The 19,098-nt window shown below is 42.8% G+C and overlaps 1 protein-coding gene across 3 annotated transcripts in view; it reads left to right on the top strand.

Annotated features, from left to right (window-relative positions):
- The window catches only part of msrab (methionine sulfoxide reductase Ab), a 51,610-nt gene extending 40,848 nt beyond the window's left edge, over positions 1-10,762 (top strand). For all 3 annotated transcript variants that reach the window (XM_068339546.1, XM_068339544.1, XM_068339547.1), the window contains 2 exons: positions 1,221-1,327; positions 10,103-10,762. In XM_068339546.1, the coding sequence (XP_068195647.1) occupies positions 1,221-1,327; positions 10,103-10,276 (281 nt within the window). In that variant the 3' untranslated portion in view covers positions 10,277-10,762. The remainder of the gene's footprint in view (positions 1-1,220; positions 1,328-10,102) is intronic.
- The last annotated feature ends 8,336 nt before the right edge of the window (positions 10,763-19,098 follow it).

Below are 19,098 nucleotides of genomic sequence, written 5' to 3'. Positions count from 1 at the left end.
AGGGATATTAACTGTTGCAACATGCAGCGTGGTGATGAAAAAATGTCAAACACTGCAAGAACAATATAATGTAAGAGTACTACATGACTGACAAGAGACAAGAGAAAGAGAAACTGACCTGGAGACCAACTGTTTTGGGGACATGGAGATGATATCTTAGATAACTAAACTAAAAAATTAATGTGTTAGGATTATCAACACAGTTTAAACACATAGATTCAAAAACTACAAAAAAAAACCCCAATGTGTTCAGGTGTTTAGCTGCTGTGAATTTTAGGTTTAAAAACAAAAGTAACCCAAATGAATATAATGATTCAGTGCAGATGCAAAAACCTGAGAGACAAAGTTAGCAACTAGCAGGTGGATACTGGACCATTTAGCTTCTAACAAGTCCAAGTATTTCCCTAAGGCATGAGTGGAGTGGAACAAAGAGCTGAAACTAAAAAGAAGGTGAAAGACTCAAACTTTCCAGAATTTAACACATTCACATATCAGTATTGTTACATGATAAAATAATTTTTGTTTTTGGTGGCGGCATTCAGCTGTGAATACAGCACCTTACCTGACAACGCCATAGAAAGCTGTGCTTCAACTAAACGATGACATCATCCATTGGCATCACTGACCTAAACTCAGCCCTACTCTGTGCTTATGATAGCAAAACATGTGAAAACATCAAAGAACACTTTACAGGCCACTTTCTCCAGCCTGTAATAGATGGAAAACGAGAAAGACAAGGATGATGCTCTTCAGTAAGAACAAGAAACAATGGCATAGTGGGGCAGAGAGAGATAAAGACAGAGAGAAGCCAACAATATTATGGTCCAAGGATGCCAAAGCTGCTCAGGACTCTTAAACTAATAGAAGTGATGGCAGCTGTTTGGCCTCCTAATTGAGGTACACTCGTCTCAGGCCTCCTCCACACACCCTGATGTAAAGCTGATGAAAATCTTGACAGTGCCTCGTAGATGACAGAGGAGAATCCAGCCGCCCACAGAGGCCTGTACACCTACACATCACAGGCCTCTCTGCAGAAAGCCTGAATCCGCTGTGATCTCTGAATTCATCTGGATTCACGCATTCAAGATGCAGGATAAAAAAAACATAACCGTGAAAAGCTTTCATATGCAAATGATAATCGTGCCTATTGTGGCCCTATGGAGTGGTTTGTGAGATGCCTTATTTCCTTTACTTGTGTGTGTGTGTGTGTGTTTATGCAGGTATGAGGCAGCACAATGACAAAGGCACTCAGTATCGCTCAGTCATTTATACGTCCAACCCGGCTCAACGGGAGCTCGCACTGAAGAGCAAAGTGGCCTTCCAGCAGGTACGGTACCTCACGATATCGCAAGGTTTCATCATGACGTGTCATCAGGAATGGTTATTCATGTATCAGAGCCATGTGTGACTGGAGGCAGGCACAGCAAAGCATCTGACGGAAAATGATCAGAAGATTGTTTGATTCAAAGCCTCAGATTGAAACGTCATTCTTGGTAAGGGCCTACATGAATGATATTCAACAGGAGATGTTCGTGTCTGAAGTCAGTTTTTGGTCTTTAAGCAGAGCTGAGTTGTTCTGTTGGTTATTTGAATAACAAATTAAAACCACTCTCTAGAACGCTGAGCTCTCAGAGTTTGATGCTGTTTAGTGAAGCAAAGCCGCTTCGGTTTGATTGACCTCCATCTATTTCCAATCGGTGACACCTCTTGTCTTCAACTGAAAAACAAACTCGTCCTTCCAGTTGTTCAAGCGTCCCCCTTTTGTCCTGCCACCCCCCCCCCCCTCTGTCTATCTGTCCGTTGATCCTTGCATCTGTTTCATTATTTCATCTTTCCCCCAAATTGCATTCACAGTCGAGCCGGCAGCGAGCAGAGGGGAGATAATTATGATTGTTACTCGTGGCTTTTGGGGTCAACAGTCACAGGCCATGGGGCTGCTGTGTTGCTACGGCAACAACCTCTCAACCTTGGCCTTGGGCTGGGGTCGGAGGTGAGAGAGGAGTGACAGCTGGGACCTGTGGGGGTGGAGGGGAGGCAGGAAAAGAGAAAGAGGAAGGCGATCAGATCAGAAGGCCATGATGGGTTGTCAACTGATAGTGACCCCCCTCCCCCCAAAACACACACACACACACACACACACACACACACACACACACACACACACACACACACACACACACACACACACACACACACACACACACACACACAGGTTAATCATCTGAGATAAGGAGTTTAATATGTGAGGTGTGTGAATTAAAGAAACAGGAAGGGAAACACACTTAAGTCAAAGCCCAAAGCTTTCTGGGAAATGAAGGATTAATTTAATAAGATAATAAGTAAATGTACTCATATTTATATTAATGTATAAGAAAGATTTCTGTTCTTGGGATCATTCTTGATTCTTACCCATGCAAACGGCAGCTTACCAACAATTCTTGCATCTGCAGCTTTCATTCTCATCCATACCAACATTATTAAAGCGTTTTATCCATGATCTGTTGAATTCAGGTCTCCCATCATCTGGCAACCCAATGAAATACAATTAAATAATTTCACCTCCAGTTATAGTGGAGATTAGATTATCACCTGTATGAACATTTTAATAAAAATCATTAAAGGATTATCTAAAATTAAATGGGAGAATTCAATAATGAGTTAGCAAACTATCTGCTGGTGTAATAAAGCCAAAAATGAAATTGTCGTTGAGATTCAATCGTTTCATATGAAGGAAAAAGGAAAGTCGCTGTCGTTGCAGGTTTACAGTCGGTCCAGCACTTCAAGGAGAAACACATTTCTCCCACTGTGTGAGCGAGGATCCATTTTCCGATTTAGTTTGTTTTCAGATCAGGTCACCTCCACCTATTGTGGACTTAAACGTCCTGAGGTTCGCTGACCATTTGTCACTCACTGTCTCGGGAAAAAAAACATCTTATAGATTTATAAATTCTTACAGATTTTTGAGCGATTCATTCATGGACCGTCTAGCAACTTGGGTGATTTGAAATGTAGACAAACATCCTCAAAAAAAAAAAAAAAAACAACCAACAGAAGAAGCCACCTGTTTTCCTGCTTTCAGAAGGAAAACCCCGCAGACCTCGTCACCCCGTCAACCCCCCCCACACACACACACACACCACCCAACAGCATTGCTGCTGACGCCACCGATCTGTCCAACATGTCAGCGACACCCCGGTTTCATTTGAGGGCCACTGGGACACGTATCTCCTCAAAGCAGCTGACGCGTTCTGAACCAAAATGGCAGCTTCCTGCCCCGAAATGGTCGCCTCGGCGATAGCTGCTGAGTCTCAAGAACGCCCGTCTTGCAAATGGCATCTCTACACCATGGAGGACTCGCTGCGTGCGTGTCCACTTGAGCGTGCGAGCGTTTGCGTTTGAGCGTGTGTCGTATCCGAAAAAAGGCCAAGCGCGCTCTCGATCAGGAGAGAGAAACGGGTGCGTGTTCAGCAGAGTGACAAGACGGAGTGGGCGGAGGCGATCTGAGTTGATCAAAGATAGGACAGGCATCACAAAATCCGGATTCCACCCCACCACCAACCCACGAGTCCCCCCACCCCACCACCCCCGCTCACATGTACGCACAGACACACATAGACATGCATTTGGCTCATACACACACATCCCAATGAATAATTAACCCATATGAAGAGTCTCTTCTGCACGGCTTTCAGTTTCTTAACTTCAGCATTGGGGGGGGGGGGTGGCTTATTTAAGTGTGAGAGCAGAAATGGGGTGGAGGAGGAGAAGAAGGGGGAAGGTGGAGGGGAGAAGAGAAGGGGGTTCTTTATAATGAAATTTGAAATTTGCAGAACATCAAAGGCTTCTGTAGCCAAGCCGCTGTGGCAGCAGTGTAGAGAGAAGGAGTGTGTGTGTGCGTGCGTGTGTGTGTGTGTGTGTGTGTGTGTGTGTGTGTGTGTCTGTCTCTCTCTCTCTCTCTCCCCCTTCCCTCTTTCTTTCTCTCCATCCCTGCTAAAATGTGTTTCCCCAGAGTGGGATGAGGGGTGGGGTTGGGGTGAGTGGAGGGTGAGAGAGAAGGGATGGAGAGAGTTGATTAGGAGGAGAATGTGGGGTGGAGGCGGGGGTGGGTTAGAGATGGGTTAGGGTTTAGAGAGAAAAGTGTAAGAACGGGGTTTCTGTGTGTGTGTGTGTGTGTGTGTGTGTGTGTGTGTGTGTGTGTGTGTGTGTGCGCGTGTATGAACAATAGGTTTATCAAACCAGCTTGAATATTGCGCGTAGACGAGCACATGCGTGCGTGTGTCGGGCCTTGGAGGGGTGAGTGTGCCCTCTGATAAGGCATCCTAACTTAATGAGCTTGAAAAGGGGGAAGCAGGGGGTGCACCGGGGATGATGGTTGGAAGAAAAAAAAAAAAAAGAGGGATGGGGGGGTCGTTTGGGGCGAGAAGTCTGGAGGAGAAGCTTGAGGGTTGTTAAAACTGGGCACAGTTTGTCACAAAAAAGTCACGTCGCTGTTTGGAGAGTCTTTAAAAAGTCAGATTTACCCTTCCCGCTGCCCCCCCCCCCCATCTCACATTTCAAAAGTGTTTCCCAACATGAAACTGTGAAAAAGTGATAAGTAGCACAGAGTCTTGTAACCACGGCAGCACATATATAAATTATTTGTGGTAAATTGTGCAAAAATAATAATCTATTTGTCAGGTTAATGCAAACGTTTAAAAGGCAGTTGTTTCTCCCACAATGCAGGAGTGATCCTCCGTGTGTTTCGCTCTTCAGATGTTGAGCTACTTGTTGTCTGTTCTGAAAAAACAAAACAAAACATCAACTAAAAAATGCAGGCGCATGCACCGCCCTCGCTCCCAAACTGAGGTGCGTGCGTCCTCTCTCCCTCTCAAAGTGTGTGTGAGACTTCCTCAGTCGCAAAATGTAGGAGCGCTCGCTGAAGATTAGACCCCAGCTAAAATGGATGCCTGACCTAAGAAAGATGTGAACATGAGGCTGGGAAGGGCAGGGGGTAGGGGGGGGGGGATAACCCTCTTCATCCTCTGCTGGCAGAGGGAAGACGCACACATAGTGATGCAATAATCTGCATGATGTGCTCTGTCTCTGTATTCTCTTTCTTTTTTCAGGGATGTGTGTGTGTGTTTTTTTTAGCCCCCCCCCCCCCCCCCCCCCTCCCATGATCGTCGTCTTTCCGCCGTTCATCCGTTCGTTTCACGTCATTGTCCGTCAATCCGTCGGCCTCGGCTGCTCCGACGCCGTCCTTGAGGTCGCCGAGGGCACGCGTGGTAGCGCCGACTCGTCGATAAGTATCACACCAGGCCATTACACGTGTTCTCATCCAAAGTGTTTCTAGTGCCAGCATTACACTGCGGCGCAGCTTTAGCTCTTTACTGCTTTACTGTACTCAAAGAGTGTTCTGGTTTCTGAGATGATGAAGGCCTTTTTTTTTTTTTTTTTTTTTTTTGCTGCAGAGCCCAGGTGTGCATCTGCATGCAACCTTTTATCGGTTTTACATGCAAGCGAGTTGATGTCGGCTGTTTTTTCTTTAAATTGTAGATGTTTACTTCCACCGTTTATATTCTTTCTACATTTTTTGTCGACTGTAGTCGCGGGTTAAAGATTCATATGTTGCACACATACAATATAATCAGCTTCTAAATTATAATTTAATTATAATTATTAAAATGCCCAACAGTGTTAAGGTAGAACAACATTTACGGATGCCGTTTGGCTGCTGGATGCATAATTTGCTCGTAGGGCAAATCGTATACTGAATGTAGGATTTTAAAAGAATTTTTTTTAAAAAAAGAAAATCAAAATAAAAGAAAATTCGCTTCACGTTTCACTATATTTACATTTGAAGAAAAAGTTTTTAAAAATGCTTTGGCATTCAAATACAATTCAAAATATAAATTAGAATTCAGAATTAAAAAATAGATAAATAAATAAACGAGACGAGGAAAGCCATGGGAAAGAACGAAAGGAGAGAAGTGATAACAGAGAAAGAGAGGAGGAGAAAAAGAGAAAAGGTTATAATGACACACAGATAAACACAGTGGTCTGCGAGATCATTACATAAATCACTGAATTGAGGTTGTATCCCTCTACAAATGTCTCCGCCATGAGTCATCGGGTCTCTCAAACTCTTTGTCAATGCACGTCTCTTCCCAAGCGCTCCGCCGCCGCGGGCCTTCTGAGGGAAAAACAGAGAGAGACAAGACATCGGGAGGCAGGGATAGGAGCGAGAGCGTTCTCCTCCGTTCTCTCCTCCTCTCTACCTCCATCCTCTTTCCGGGTGTCACGTCCTATTTGTGTCCCGGGGCCGTCTCTCTGGCATTGGTAGATGGTGAGAGGGATTCTCTCGCTTGGCTGGAGAGAAGGGAGGACTTGGTATCACGACTCGCTGGCCTGTGCTGGCAGAGAGAGGGGGAGATGGAGGGAGATAGGAAGAAGAAGAGAGAGAGAGAGAGAGAGAGAGAGAGAGAGAGAGAGAGAGAGAGAGAGAGAGAGAGAGAGAGAGAGAGAGAGATGCGCCCGTTCAGCCATGTCTTTGACAAGGGAGTCTTTCCGACAGGCGTGAAGAAAGGCAGGGCTGAGTGAGCTCAGCCCTTGACACACACACACTTATGAACATGTTTTTATCATTTAGGAGGACATCGTATGGACTCTCATCTGATCCCTGATGATTTAATCCAACATTACCCATAAGACCGACATGGAAAAAAACCCTCAACCTGATTGGAAGCTAGGTCCGAACCCTTAAATTGACCTCGTGGGGACATCCTTCTTTACGGTCACATGACGAGTGTGTCCCCATGAAGCGGCTGTGTCATGATTTTTTTTCTTCACAAACACACACACACACACACACACACACACCTATATCCTTTATTCATGAGCATGCTTCCATCCTCACACGCCCTGCTACATGTATTAAATTTGCATACACGACAGCAGCCCTCTCTGCAGCCCTCGCTTTTTAAACGTCGACGGCGTCAAAAACGCTCAACCTCCGGATGGGTCGTTTGTTTCTTCCTCGCTCCATCTTTACCATTTTTTACGTCCCTCGTTCTTCTTTCCGTTCTTCCACCGCTGCTGCAGTGAGCTGGGGAGAGAGCGCAAAGCCACGTAAGGTTATACACAGCGGCGTGACGCCATGCATTCTGATTTATAGATCTAAAATGGCCGCCGTGTTGTGACTACTGTAGAAGGCTGGATGGAGAGCGAGGGAGTCGTGCGTAGATGTCAGGGTGGGGGGGGGGACCATGTTTGCCCAGAATAGGAGACCTTTTTGTCGGACATAGAGCTCTCCTCACATGAAGCGTCTTCAGCCCTGCAGGGTTTACGACTCCAGCGGGCCGATGACGACTGATTAATTAGGTCACGTCGAGTAAAGCTCCATGTTTGTACGTGCGTTGGATGTTGGATTGTATGAAGTGTGTGTTTGGAAGGTGAAATGTTCCTGTGGGTGTCTGGGTGGACTGTAGTTTAGGGTTGTGGACATGGAGGACCAGGAGAACGGCGTTCTGACATCGCGGCAGCACCGCGGAGGACTTGGAGGTCAGCTGCTGCCTCAGCCTCTCTGTCGGGCTCCAGCTCTGATTTACTGACTCCGCTGCATCACCTCCAAGACACACACACACACACACACACACACACCAAGTTGGTACCACACTGCCTCCATGTGGACAACATTATTATTTATTATTAACCTGCTACCCTTTACCGATAATTTCCTCTCTATCAATAAGCAGCCATGCTTTTTCTTTTTTTTTTAGCACCAACTAAACTTTTTGACTTAAGTTGACCGCCCACATTATGATCCATTACACCAAAACATTATTTAAATATTGCTACTTTAAAGTGACACATTAGTCCTGCTGTTTCACATTTGAAAGTGAAAGAAGAAAAGTAGTTAAAATTTAAGAATAAAAATGTGTTGTTGTTGTTTTTTTTTGAGAAAATGGCTCAATAGTAGTGAAGTTATTGGTCTACACACTAAGATCGTTTGTCAGGAAAACTTCAATAAAATTGGTTCCAGTAGAAATAATTAGGCTCGGTAAAAATAAAACAAGACAGCAGAATTTAAGACAAGAGACGTGAGTTGTTAAACTTTTATTTCTATATTCCATACTGTAGAAGAACCAAGAGTCAAGTTTATCTATTTCATAACTCCTTAAGATGTGTCATCTTGAATTTGAAGTGTAACACAATCACCTCATAATGCCATGAATGCTCTTGAAACTGAATGCAAAAAAATAAAGAAAAGAAATGAAAAAAGATGTTTAAAAAAAAAAAAAGCACAAAAGATGAAGAGAACACGCCGTCATGCACACAGTAAATAAAAGTACTAATGATCAACTAATGGAAAAAGAAAACACGTACAGTAGTTCTTTGCGATATGAGCTGTATACGAGCAAAATCCGAGATGCTTGGCGTGCTTTGGGCGCCGCTAGTTGGCAGATGAATAGAACATCAGCTGAAACTGGATCTTCTCCTCTTTCATGTGGCGCACATGCGATTGTGACTTTTGCGTTGCTTTTCATACTTTATTATTATTTACGTAAGTTACAGTATACATTATTATAAATTATACAGAGGAAAGTTATGCATGTGTAGTAGTTGATAAAACATACTTTTTTCATAATTTAGAGGGGTTAGGGGCTTTTTTTACAGGATGGAATGAATTAAAATTATTTTACTTATTTTAAATGGGGTAAATTTGTTTGACTTAAGAGTCGTTTAACTTACAAGATGTCACAGGGTTTTTGGTTTTTTTGTAAAGTACGGAAATATTTTCTAATCTTCTTGAACATGAAGAGTTTTGCAATGAATAAAATAAACTTAAGTGACGCCGCAGCCCCTTTATGAAGATATTTTCCTGCCTATATTTCCTGCTTTAAAATGTGGAACCTACAGCGATCTACAGGAACTGAATGTCCTGTCCTGTCCTGCAAACTGATCTCAGGTGTAAATGCTACATGCAGACCTTCTTGTTGTCCACTGTTGTTCTTCAATCTTGTTGTTTCACCAGCTCTCAGGAGCACTGATCAAGAGACGACTGAGTGCTTCTAGATAGATAGAAAAAATCACTCTGCCCAGAAGGCATTTGATACACCTGACAGCTGTGTTTAGTGTGTTTTCATGTGTGTACAACCAAGGGTGCTTTTTTTTTTTTAAAGTCTCTGAAGCCTTGTCTCAAGGTGTTTAGCCAAGTGTAAGTATGAAAGCGTCTTTAGGAGTTCTCAAAGTGAGCAGATACTCTTTGATGCCTTGTCCCGTGGAGTCAAAGAGGCAAAAAGAAGAAAAATGCTACTTTCTTCTGTCACTCAAGCCGTCTTTACTCGTCATGAAGCAGATATTCTTTATTGTATTGGTTAGCAGTACTGAAGGTGGACGTCCAATACACTATAGAGTTAAACAGACATTTGAGAGGCGGAGAGAAGTTGGTGCAATCAGGAGAAAGTCGAGCTCAAATGAATGTCATGACTGGAAACAGAATCTGAACACAAGACGAGGCTGTTTTTCAGAAATCACTTTCTCACAGACGCATTTCTTTTTTTGAGGACGTTTGTCCGACACATTTGTTTTGCAGCATGTGACTCATAAACGCTATAAAACTCTCTGTTTCCATGGCTACAAGTTGGAGTGCGTTTAGGTTCTGGGGCAGATCTCAGAAGACATTATCCCACATATGTTTGGACAGAATTTCTACACACAACAACTATAAGTTAAAATGGTGTCTTCTGCTATCTATGAATTTGTAACATTTTAATTTTTTTGCTTCCATGGTTACACTTTAAATTTCATTGTGTGACTAGAATTTGTCTCAGATGAATGTTTCAGAGGTTTTTTCTTTTTTCTTTGAATAAACAAGTACGACCGTTTTCTTCATTGAAAAGCAACGATGGCATCATATGGTATCCAAACTATTTCTCTTCTTCTTCTTTTCTTTCTTTTAACCTCAACATGATTATCATTTAAAAGATTTTTGTTAAAAGGTGTGTCAAAAATTGGTTTTAGCCTGATGCATTTTGAAGGAACATCGCCTGACCTACAGTTATACAGTTTTTTTAACATAATTTATTTTGGACTGACTTTAAATTTGGTTGTTTATCCATAGGAGCTGGATGCTGAAGGCTACGGTCCCATCACTACGGAGATCCTAGAGGACCAGGAGTTTTACTACGCTGAGGACTATCACCAGCAGTACCTGAAGAAGAGACCCAGTGGCTACTGTGGCCTCAAAGGCACCGGCGTGTCCTGCCCCAGAGGATCCAAGAAGGATGAGCTTTGATAAAAAAGGTGTTGAGAAAGACTAGGGTGATGTGATGGTTAAATATGCAGTTATTTACAACGGCCTTTTATTTTCAAAACTGTTTTGAAGGTTTAAAATTGCTTTACACAAATACATTTTAAATCCCTGTTAGTGGGCATTTATCTATGCCGATAATTCATCCACATGATATGTGCGGCAAGATCGAGATGCTAGTTGAAAGAGGATTACTGCAGAAATGCAAACATTCAAATGTAAAAAAACGATCAGAGAAGAAATGAATATTTGAGGTGGTGCAGCTGCAGGAATGGTGGGACTGTAGTGACAACTATTCTCCACAGGGGGGCACTCTATCTCTAAAGAGCACTGTGGAGCTGGGCATGCTGCCTTTGCACTGTCCTCTATAAAACATAAGATCTTAAATACTGATTTTAAGGTGAACTTTCATGTGACCTCATTGTCGTGATTAATGCCTCACTGTCAAAGTAATAAATAAGCATATTTTCACGCTTGCGATTTTGTGTTTTCACTCTAAGGCACTCATGTGAAATATGATGGCCTAGATCATCAATCCACTCCTCACAAACCCGTATCGTGTGATAAGTAATCATATGATAGGAATTGATGAATAAGCATTCTGTGCAAAAATATTTTAACATACAACATTTTCACACAAAAGTCTATTTTAAAATAAATCACCCTCATTGTTGCGTTTGAACACACAGAGATGACATCAAGAAAAACCTTTTTGGTCGACCGCACTGGTGTGATTCACCCCACTTTTGTTTTTCCCCCTCCCTCTATGCTATCTTCCTTTCTGTGTGTGTATGTGTGTGTGTGTGTATCACATCCTGACACCTGTGTGTAGGTGTGGACCAGGGCACAGGTGCAGGTGCAACCTCTCAGGGCTTATTTTACTATTGGGACAGATATTTTTGCATGCGCCTGCATGCAGTAGTCATATGTGTGTGTGCGTGTGTGTGTATGTGTGTGTGCGTGCGTGTGTACACACACACACAGATACACAGACACAGACAGATAGACGCATGCCTGTGTGTGTGACAAGGTATATAAAGCTGTGGCTTGCTTGATCAAACCGCTCTGAGTGGCGTGTGGTTTGGCCAGCTAGCCGTTTTCCAGCACCCACCTTTATATTTGCATACGGTCGTGTTTTGTCAACCGTGAAACCGGAGATAACCTTTTAATAAAGCAATCATAATTTCCTTTGAAGAGAGGATTTTTTTATTAGCACAGTCAAATAAGCAATTCCGTTGTCTACAATGTTTGACTTGAACCAACGATACCCCGCCAACCAAATCGGTTTTCTGCGCATTTCTGCCACGTCACAGAAAAGAGGTTATCACAAACTAAGGGTGTGAGTCCAAAATAAGATCCGAGATTCAGATCTGCTGTTGGAAATGGCTGTAACATAAAATAATGGATATTTTAAAGTATCTGCATGAGGATATTCATGTTTTCTTGTGTATTCCTGTGTAATAGATTAAAATGGGGCATGGAAATGCATGGTACTCACATATACGCTTCCATACACAAACACAGTGAGGCACGACAGGAACCAGGCTGTGTGTGCCCTTCAGACAGAGCCTATTGTCTGCAGATGGGCCTTTAATGGCCTCACAGCTGGCCACAAAGAGAGTACCACTCCAACTCGCTGCTCTGCCTCTCGCTGGCCTGTAAGAGAGGAGGCAGCTCACGGGCACAAAACTACTGTGTGCATACATTTGACGTTCTATTCTGTCTCCTAAAAGAATGTTTTGTGTTTCTTTCGTTGTCTTTACCATCTCTAGTCATATTCTTCTCGACTGATCACCAGAAATCCTCATCATCATTTGAAGCAGAAGAATAGCTTCGTGAAAAGTCGACTGACAAGGACAGACGGGATGGCGGTGTTGATTGTCTTCCAGACATGCACTGCACCTTTACACTAGTGTGCACGCACACGTGTAAACACTACCCATCCACTTCTGCTAACTCAGTCCTGTACTGCCGTCTAATGCGAGAGGCGCCCACGCAAAAAGTCAAAACACCTTGCAGAGACGTGCACCCACACAAGCATATTTCACTCTGATGTGCTCTTGTGTCCTCCTTTCACAGCTTTTCACTTATCCTCCCCTTGACTTACATAATAAATGTAACTGTCTGGATATATAGCAGCATGAATTTGTACGACATTGTTATATACTGTTTTTATTAGTATACATCTCTAAATAATTTTCTTTAGACAAAGGCACATCATTATTTAGTCGAATATATAAATAGAAAAATAGCAGAGAGCATTCTGTTGTTGCCCTGTTGGGAATTGTGCACTCTTGTCCTCACCTAATTACTTTTCTAGATCGTAAAGGTCAGAGTCACACAATGCGTGTGTGGGTGTGCATCTTCCACTGCATTTGTTATAACAAGAGCGCAAAACAGAGCTGGCTTTCGTTCGTGGGCCCACGCGTGGGTCTCGTGGTGTTATGAGAGTTGTGTGCAGGTCTTTGCTGATGCCAGATGTGTTTGTGTATCCATCCTCTCCGGCTCTCGCCCTTCCCCTCCCTCTGGTTCCTGCATCGGTGCGGCGTCTCAATCAGAGCGCCAGGGCTCCAGGAACCGGAGCACAGCAGTGTCTCTGTGCTACCCAGAGAAGTGCAGCCTTGTCTGGGTCGGTGCATCTGCAGCCTGGGGGCGAGCTGGGGAAGAAGTGACAACCTTGGTGACCCCGGTGCATGCTGGTCCAACTTGAGGTCCTCTGCCGCCTGACCCCCTGGAATGCTAGTTTTTGCAAATACAGTAGATCTACACCGCACACAGAAAATCCCTGTTGCTTAGTCATGCATCATTTCATGACACATCAAAACTTTTAGGTCAACTGTATCCTCAATTTGGTTGGTTTGACATCGACTTAGAAAGGGTCAGGGTTCACATACATGCAAACAAGCATGTTCCTCGTTTCCTCCAAGAATACCAATGGGTTGGGGAGGGGGCAGCACGTGTTGACTTGCTAACTGGCCCATTGGCTTTCTGGCTGATGGCCCAAACAGTGACGCTCTGCACCTGGGAGTCTGTGAGTTGTCATCCAAGCTGGCTAGTTTCAGCTACCACATGATGCACAGGAAATGCAGAAATAACTGCTTAACGTTTTCACAGGAGTCACCATTGACTTGGAGGTGATGAGGAAAGAGGTTAAAGGTGAGGAGAACACTGAGGAGTGTAAGATAGAATCAGACTGGGTTATTGCGTTAGGGAGTAAGAACAGGAGTCTGGAAAGGAAAGTGAAACGCCACGATGCTAACGCACCTGCACCTGTGCCGTGTCGTGTTGGTGGAACATTCCATCGGCCTTAACTCAGGTTCTTCATTTGTTCACTTAGAGCTCAGCACAGCGATGTGTTGTGCAACATTTGAGCTTTCGGGTAGTGATGTGATGGTGTGTCATCTCAGTAAAAAGGACAGAAACAGACATGAACACACACTCATAACTGCTTGTGTTGCAACTTGCGAAAAACATGTTTTCAGTTGGCCTGCCACAGACGACTTGTCTTCGGTAGCAGCGCACATCGAATCGCCAGTTCAGATTTCAGGATAAGAGCCAACATGAGACGGTGAAACGATGGTGGTGTTCTCTGTGTTAAAGATGTGAAGAAAAAGAGTTAAAGGAAAAAGAGAAAGAGAGAAGGCTGGTGCTGGCTGCACCAGGAGGAAGCCGGGTCTGATGCTTCTCCATGCAGCTGCTCCCAAACACCCACACTCTTCCTGTTGGAGCACGTGTGTGTGTGCGTTTGTATTGTGTGTGTATAGTTTCACAATATTACTTCCACATACAAAAAGAGGAGCCTGTGTTGTTCCAGTATAAGAGAAAATGTCTTTTCTTAGTGTTTATTTTTTAATGAATATATACATATATAATATGATCTTCTTCCGAGTCATTTGGTCGAAAAAACATGCGTTTTATTAAATCTTTGTGAGGACGTTGGGCACGTATACACGGTGCCACAACAAATCATAAAATAACACACATCATTCACTGACATTAACATTCTTACATCAAAAATAAAACTATGTGTTGCATAATCACTTAAGCCTCTGATACATCTGTTATGGGGTTTACAAAAAACCCCTGATGTGTAAAAGTATGTATGACATCAATGCTATTGCTCTATATATGATTATGGCACTACTTTTTTCTTCAAAAATGCTAAATGTAACTTGAAACAATTTGTGATCAAATGGAAACCTTTGTAGATCCGTGAAGTGGTGCTTGAGGTACAGAAGACAAGAGCAAAAATAGCTGAAGTAGGTCCCTCCTGCATGGCCAAGGCCCTTAGTATCTTTTCAGAGAAACAATGGCCTCAAAAAACATCCGCTGGTGGAAACACTGGCCTGACAGTCAATGAATGGAAATGTTTGAGGTGAGAATGTGGCCACGCCAAGGTGTCATCAGAGTGTGTGATTGTGTACCTGCGCCTGTGTGTGTCTGTGTACACGAATGTGGCGGTCTTGCTGAGTTTCCATCACAACCAAAACTTTTTCCGCTGCCGTGTCGCTATTGTTACTGACTGCCGGGTTCGCTGTACTTTTATATCTGTTCAGGTTTACTTCTGACACGTTTGTCCTTCAGATAAATAGAACATGTTCAGCTTCCATTTGGTTTCATTCACCATTTACAAGTGTTCAACTTCTGCCTCTTTTCTAACTTGAGTGAACACTTCATGAAATAAAAGTTGCCAATCGTTATGGAATGCAGTAATTGTGAATAATTAACTAAAGTCAAATAAAATCGGATTTGTTTTCTCAGTGACGTAAGTCAACAGCAATCTGATCATCTTCAGTGAGTGAGTGTTTAGAAAATCAATCAGACCACACATTTGTAGTTTTAAATTTGAGTTTCTGTTTATTTAAACATTTTTAAACAGTACAAATTAATGTGAGAGCAGTAGAAAATGTCAGTTTGGTGCAGAAGCCCTTCATCAGGATTGACTTGAACACTGTTCTAGCTTTATAAATGAAAAAGTAAAGGTAAAGTAAAAGATACACACATGCACACAAAAAACTTACTGTGCATAAAATTACAGCAAGTTCTTTCAAGAGGGCAGACTAGTAAGACGAACCAAAGATTTTTCTTTTTTAAACAAAGCTGTACTTTGGTAATAACATTGAAATATGACCTCCCAAAGTTAACCATATGTAAATTAAACCAAACTGATGTTTAGATAGGAAGGACAACTGAGTTTTAATTATTCTGGGTTTAATAGTTCTAAATTGCTTCTACAGACACACATGATGAACACAGACTGTAAGAATAAGGTATCTTGTGCTCAGTTGTGTCTCCAAAGATGTCCACCACAACCAGAGTGTCAGGTGATCCCATTTTTCCAAGCAGGTATCAAACTGGGCCGGGATGCTGTTGTGACTGGAGGCTTGTCTCGTGTTGTCCTCTATGTGGGGGTGCTGCTGGAGCTGCATCTGCTCCACACACTGTAATGATGGGGGGCAGCACATGTGTGGCACCAAAACTGTGTGACAGACTATTACACTACAGTGGTGCCAGTTGGGTGTGAATTGCTATTATTTAAGGAAATTAGAGTTTGTAGCAAATTACACAACAGGATTTCCTCCAAATTTTTGGGTGATATTTTTTTCAAGGCAAATAATGTGTTGGTATTTTTTTAGGCTAAAAGTGACCCAGTTTGGAATACATCTAAAATCTATTTGTCTTTTCTTTTTTTGTTTTTGTATGTTCTTTTATTCATCCTCATTATTCTGCTCTTTGTATTCAAAATAGAGCTGAAAATAAATAGAAATATATAATAAGCAGAAAATTAAGCATTTTAATGTCAAACCTATTTCTCAAGAAAGAATGCAAAATAATTCTCCCAGACTCAACAAATCTCAAGTCTGGGAGATTTTTTAATTTAAAAAAAATTAATCAACTTAATAAGTGAGAAATAATTCAGCCAGTTTACTGAATTCGGCACACAACAGACAATAATTGGTCGCAGAATCTTTTCTTTGGTCAGACGTTTGTACATCACATTTGGAAATGACTCCCTGATATCTCCCGCTCATTATGACCCTTTGATGACATGTTCCTCCTCAGCCTCCTCTTCTCCTTTCCTTCTTTTTACTTATCTATCTTTGTATTACTTGCTTCACTGTCTGTCACACTCGTTCTTTCTCTCTTCTTCTCTAGGGGTCGTGTGAGATGAGCACAAGACAAGGAAGAGTGTGAGCTGTGGTGAGCCACAGACCAAAATAACTGGTGCTCTTTTTTTATTTTTTTATTTTTTTTATAAAAACACATGTGCATCCACCCACACATAAAGTCACATATGCATGCACTGTCACACACGTTCACACAAACAGAGGTCCCTTTTACTTGAGGATCCCTGGAGAGAGGTGTAGTTGGATGTATTTTGGCCGTGCCAGTGCAGATTGTGTTTTGTTTTGACCTCCACAGAGAGGGAAACATGTTGTGTTCGCTGTACATGAGCTTATTCTGTGATAAAATATTAAAAATCAATTGTTCCATCCATTTAATTTCCACTTTTTTACTCTGACTGCGATATTTCTCTCCGTCTTGGTCTCACTTTCTCTCTCTCTGTTTCTGTCTTTGGTGACAGGTCCTGCAGCCTCCCTGTCAAGCTTGCATAGTGGCATCATTCTAAAACTGGTATTAGCCATTTCCTGCTGCGTCCGTTGGCGGGTGTGTGTGTGCGTGTGTGCGCGTGTCTCAGTGTGCATGTGTGTGTCGGGGCGGAACGCACCTGGTCCGCGCAGCTGTGGGGATCCTAGCAGGGGGGAGAGAGAGATAGAGGAAGGAGAGCAAGAGAGAGGGATGGGAGGAGACGAAAAGGGGGCCCTGTGTGTGCTGTGCTGGGGACCCGATGAGTTCAAACAGAAAGAAAGAAAGATAGTGGGAGAAATATAGAACATTATTTCTAGGATGAGTTTATCACGAATCTACAAACTTAGAGTTGCTGGAACTGTGTTTTGAAGTAGAGTTTTTGTGTTTTTAGGGTAAAGTTTCTGCTCTCATTGACTAGACCTGAAAACATCATCGGGGGAATAACGCATGCAAAAGTCCATCCACTCATTTTCTTATCCTCTTATCCGTCTTGGGGGTCACGTCTCTACTGGATTCTATCTCAGCTGGCAGGGGAAAAGTGGGGTACACCCCGGATGAGACGCCGACTTATCACAGGACCACATGAGAGACAAACAACCACGCACACTCCCTCACGCGCCACATGTAAAAATTATCTTGCTAAGTAATTCAAAGTATCGATCCGCCCATCTATTTTCTTGCAGACAAAACTACCGTGCTCGTTTTGTCTAAAGCCACTTCTTCCATTTAAAAAAAAAAAAATGTTTGTGGTTCATGGGTCGGCTGGAGCTGTGAGAGGCGGGGTGCACCCCAGAAGAGACGCCAGCTCTCCATAGGAATGATGAACACCCATGTACGCTCACACTCACAGCACATGTAAAAGATTTCTTGCTAAATATTTCGGTATTCATGTAAAAATAACTGTAATGCAGATTAAGTGTGACTGATTTAATACGCGTGTGCCAGTGGGTTTCGAACCAGACGCTTTCCATTCTTGTGTGTTGAATTTTCAGCTGGTAATTCTAAGAGTCAATACTTAGAATGCAGTTCTTTTCCTCCTCTGCAGAGGGTGCAAGGAATCTGGGAACAAACAATGGAGGTGATAGAGCGATTTTACTCTCCAGATTATCAGAGTGAGCGACTCGAGTGACGAGAAGAGGAAACCACACAAGAACCCACACTGTGAGGAAACAAGCTAATGCATTTATCAGTGATTCTCCGAGTTCACAGCGAGAGGCTACAGATGCGTTCAGACGTGCATGCGAGTCTATTTCGCAGCTGGACGACCGAGGAGCAGTCGTCACTGGGAAGGTCGAACAGCCAGGTCAAAGGTCAAGCCACAGAGAGCTGCAGCAGAGGGAAAGGGAGCGTGAGGGCATTGAGCACAACATGTACACACATAACCCTCACACACATTTATTTAAGTCATCACACAGTGCTGCTGTGACTCCAACATGTTCTCCTTTAATCGGAGGAGATTTTACACCAGGAATTTAATGTAGCATCTGCGTTTTATTTGACTGATTACATTCTCTGATATGGATTTGATTGGGACGTAACGTTCACCATGTGGTTGTAGTTGTCACGTGTAGCTGTCGGCGAAGAGCAGCACAGTCCTGTTTAAAATGCTACTCCCTTCGTCCATGTATTCAGATTTCTAGGAAATCTAAAATAGCTGCTTCTTGATAATATTCCGGAAATTTTGGACCACAAGCAAGTCTTTATTGCAAAAGTGGCCAGGAATGCATTACATGCTGGTATGCTGATAGGAACTGTAATTGCCATAAAGTGGATTTAGCAGCTACTTAAATAAGTCTAGTCACTACCTAATGTGACCTTTGGGACAGATGGATATTGTGTGGATGAATGTGAGCACAGGGAGCTTCACGAGGCTGGAAATACAATGTGAAGAGTCTATTTACAGAGTGAGGACTAAATGTCATTGAGTTGCATAGGATTTGTGGTTTCTTGTATGTGAGGAAAACCGCCAAGACATCAAGAGGGTAAAGTTTCCTAAAAGAAGCCTGTGTGAAATTTTCCATTTGGGGTTTAAACATCTGTTTATTCCTAAACCAGACGTCTGAAATACAACTAACGCTACAAGCCTCAACAAACCATGATAACTAATTGGTACTTTTGATATTTTTAATTTTACAATAATTTTATTTTTGTGTAGTTTCCATGGAAACGTGCTGTTTCACATAGTGTATCTCTCAAACTGAGCTATTTCTTGCTTT

Source organism: Antennarius striatus, chromosome 17, assembly GCF_040054535.1.
Source record: "Antennarius striatus isolate MH-2024 chromosome 17, ASM4005453v1, whole genome shotgun sequence".
NCBI classification, from domain to species: Eukaryota; Metazoa; Chordata; class Actinopteri; order Lophiiformes; family Antennariidae; genus Antennarius; species Antennarius striatus.
Note: the sequence above shows the minus strand (reverse complement) of the source record. Positions and strands in the feature narration are given on the sequence as shown.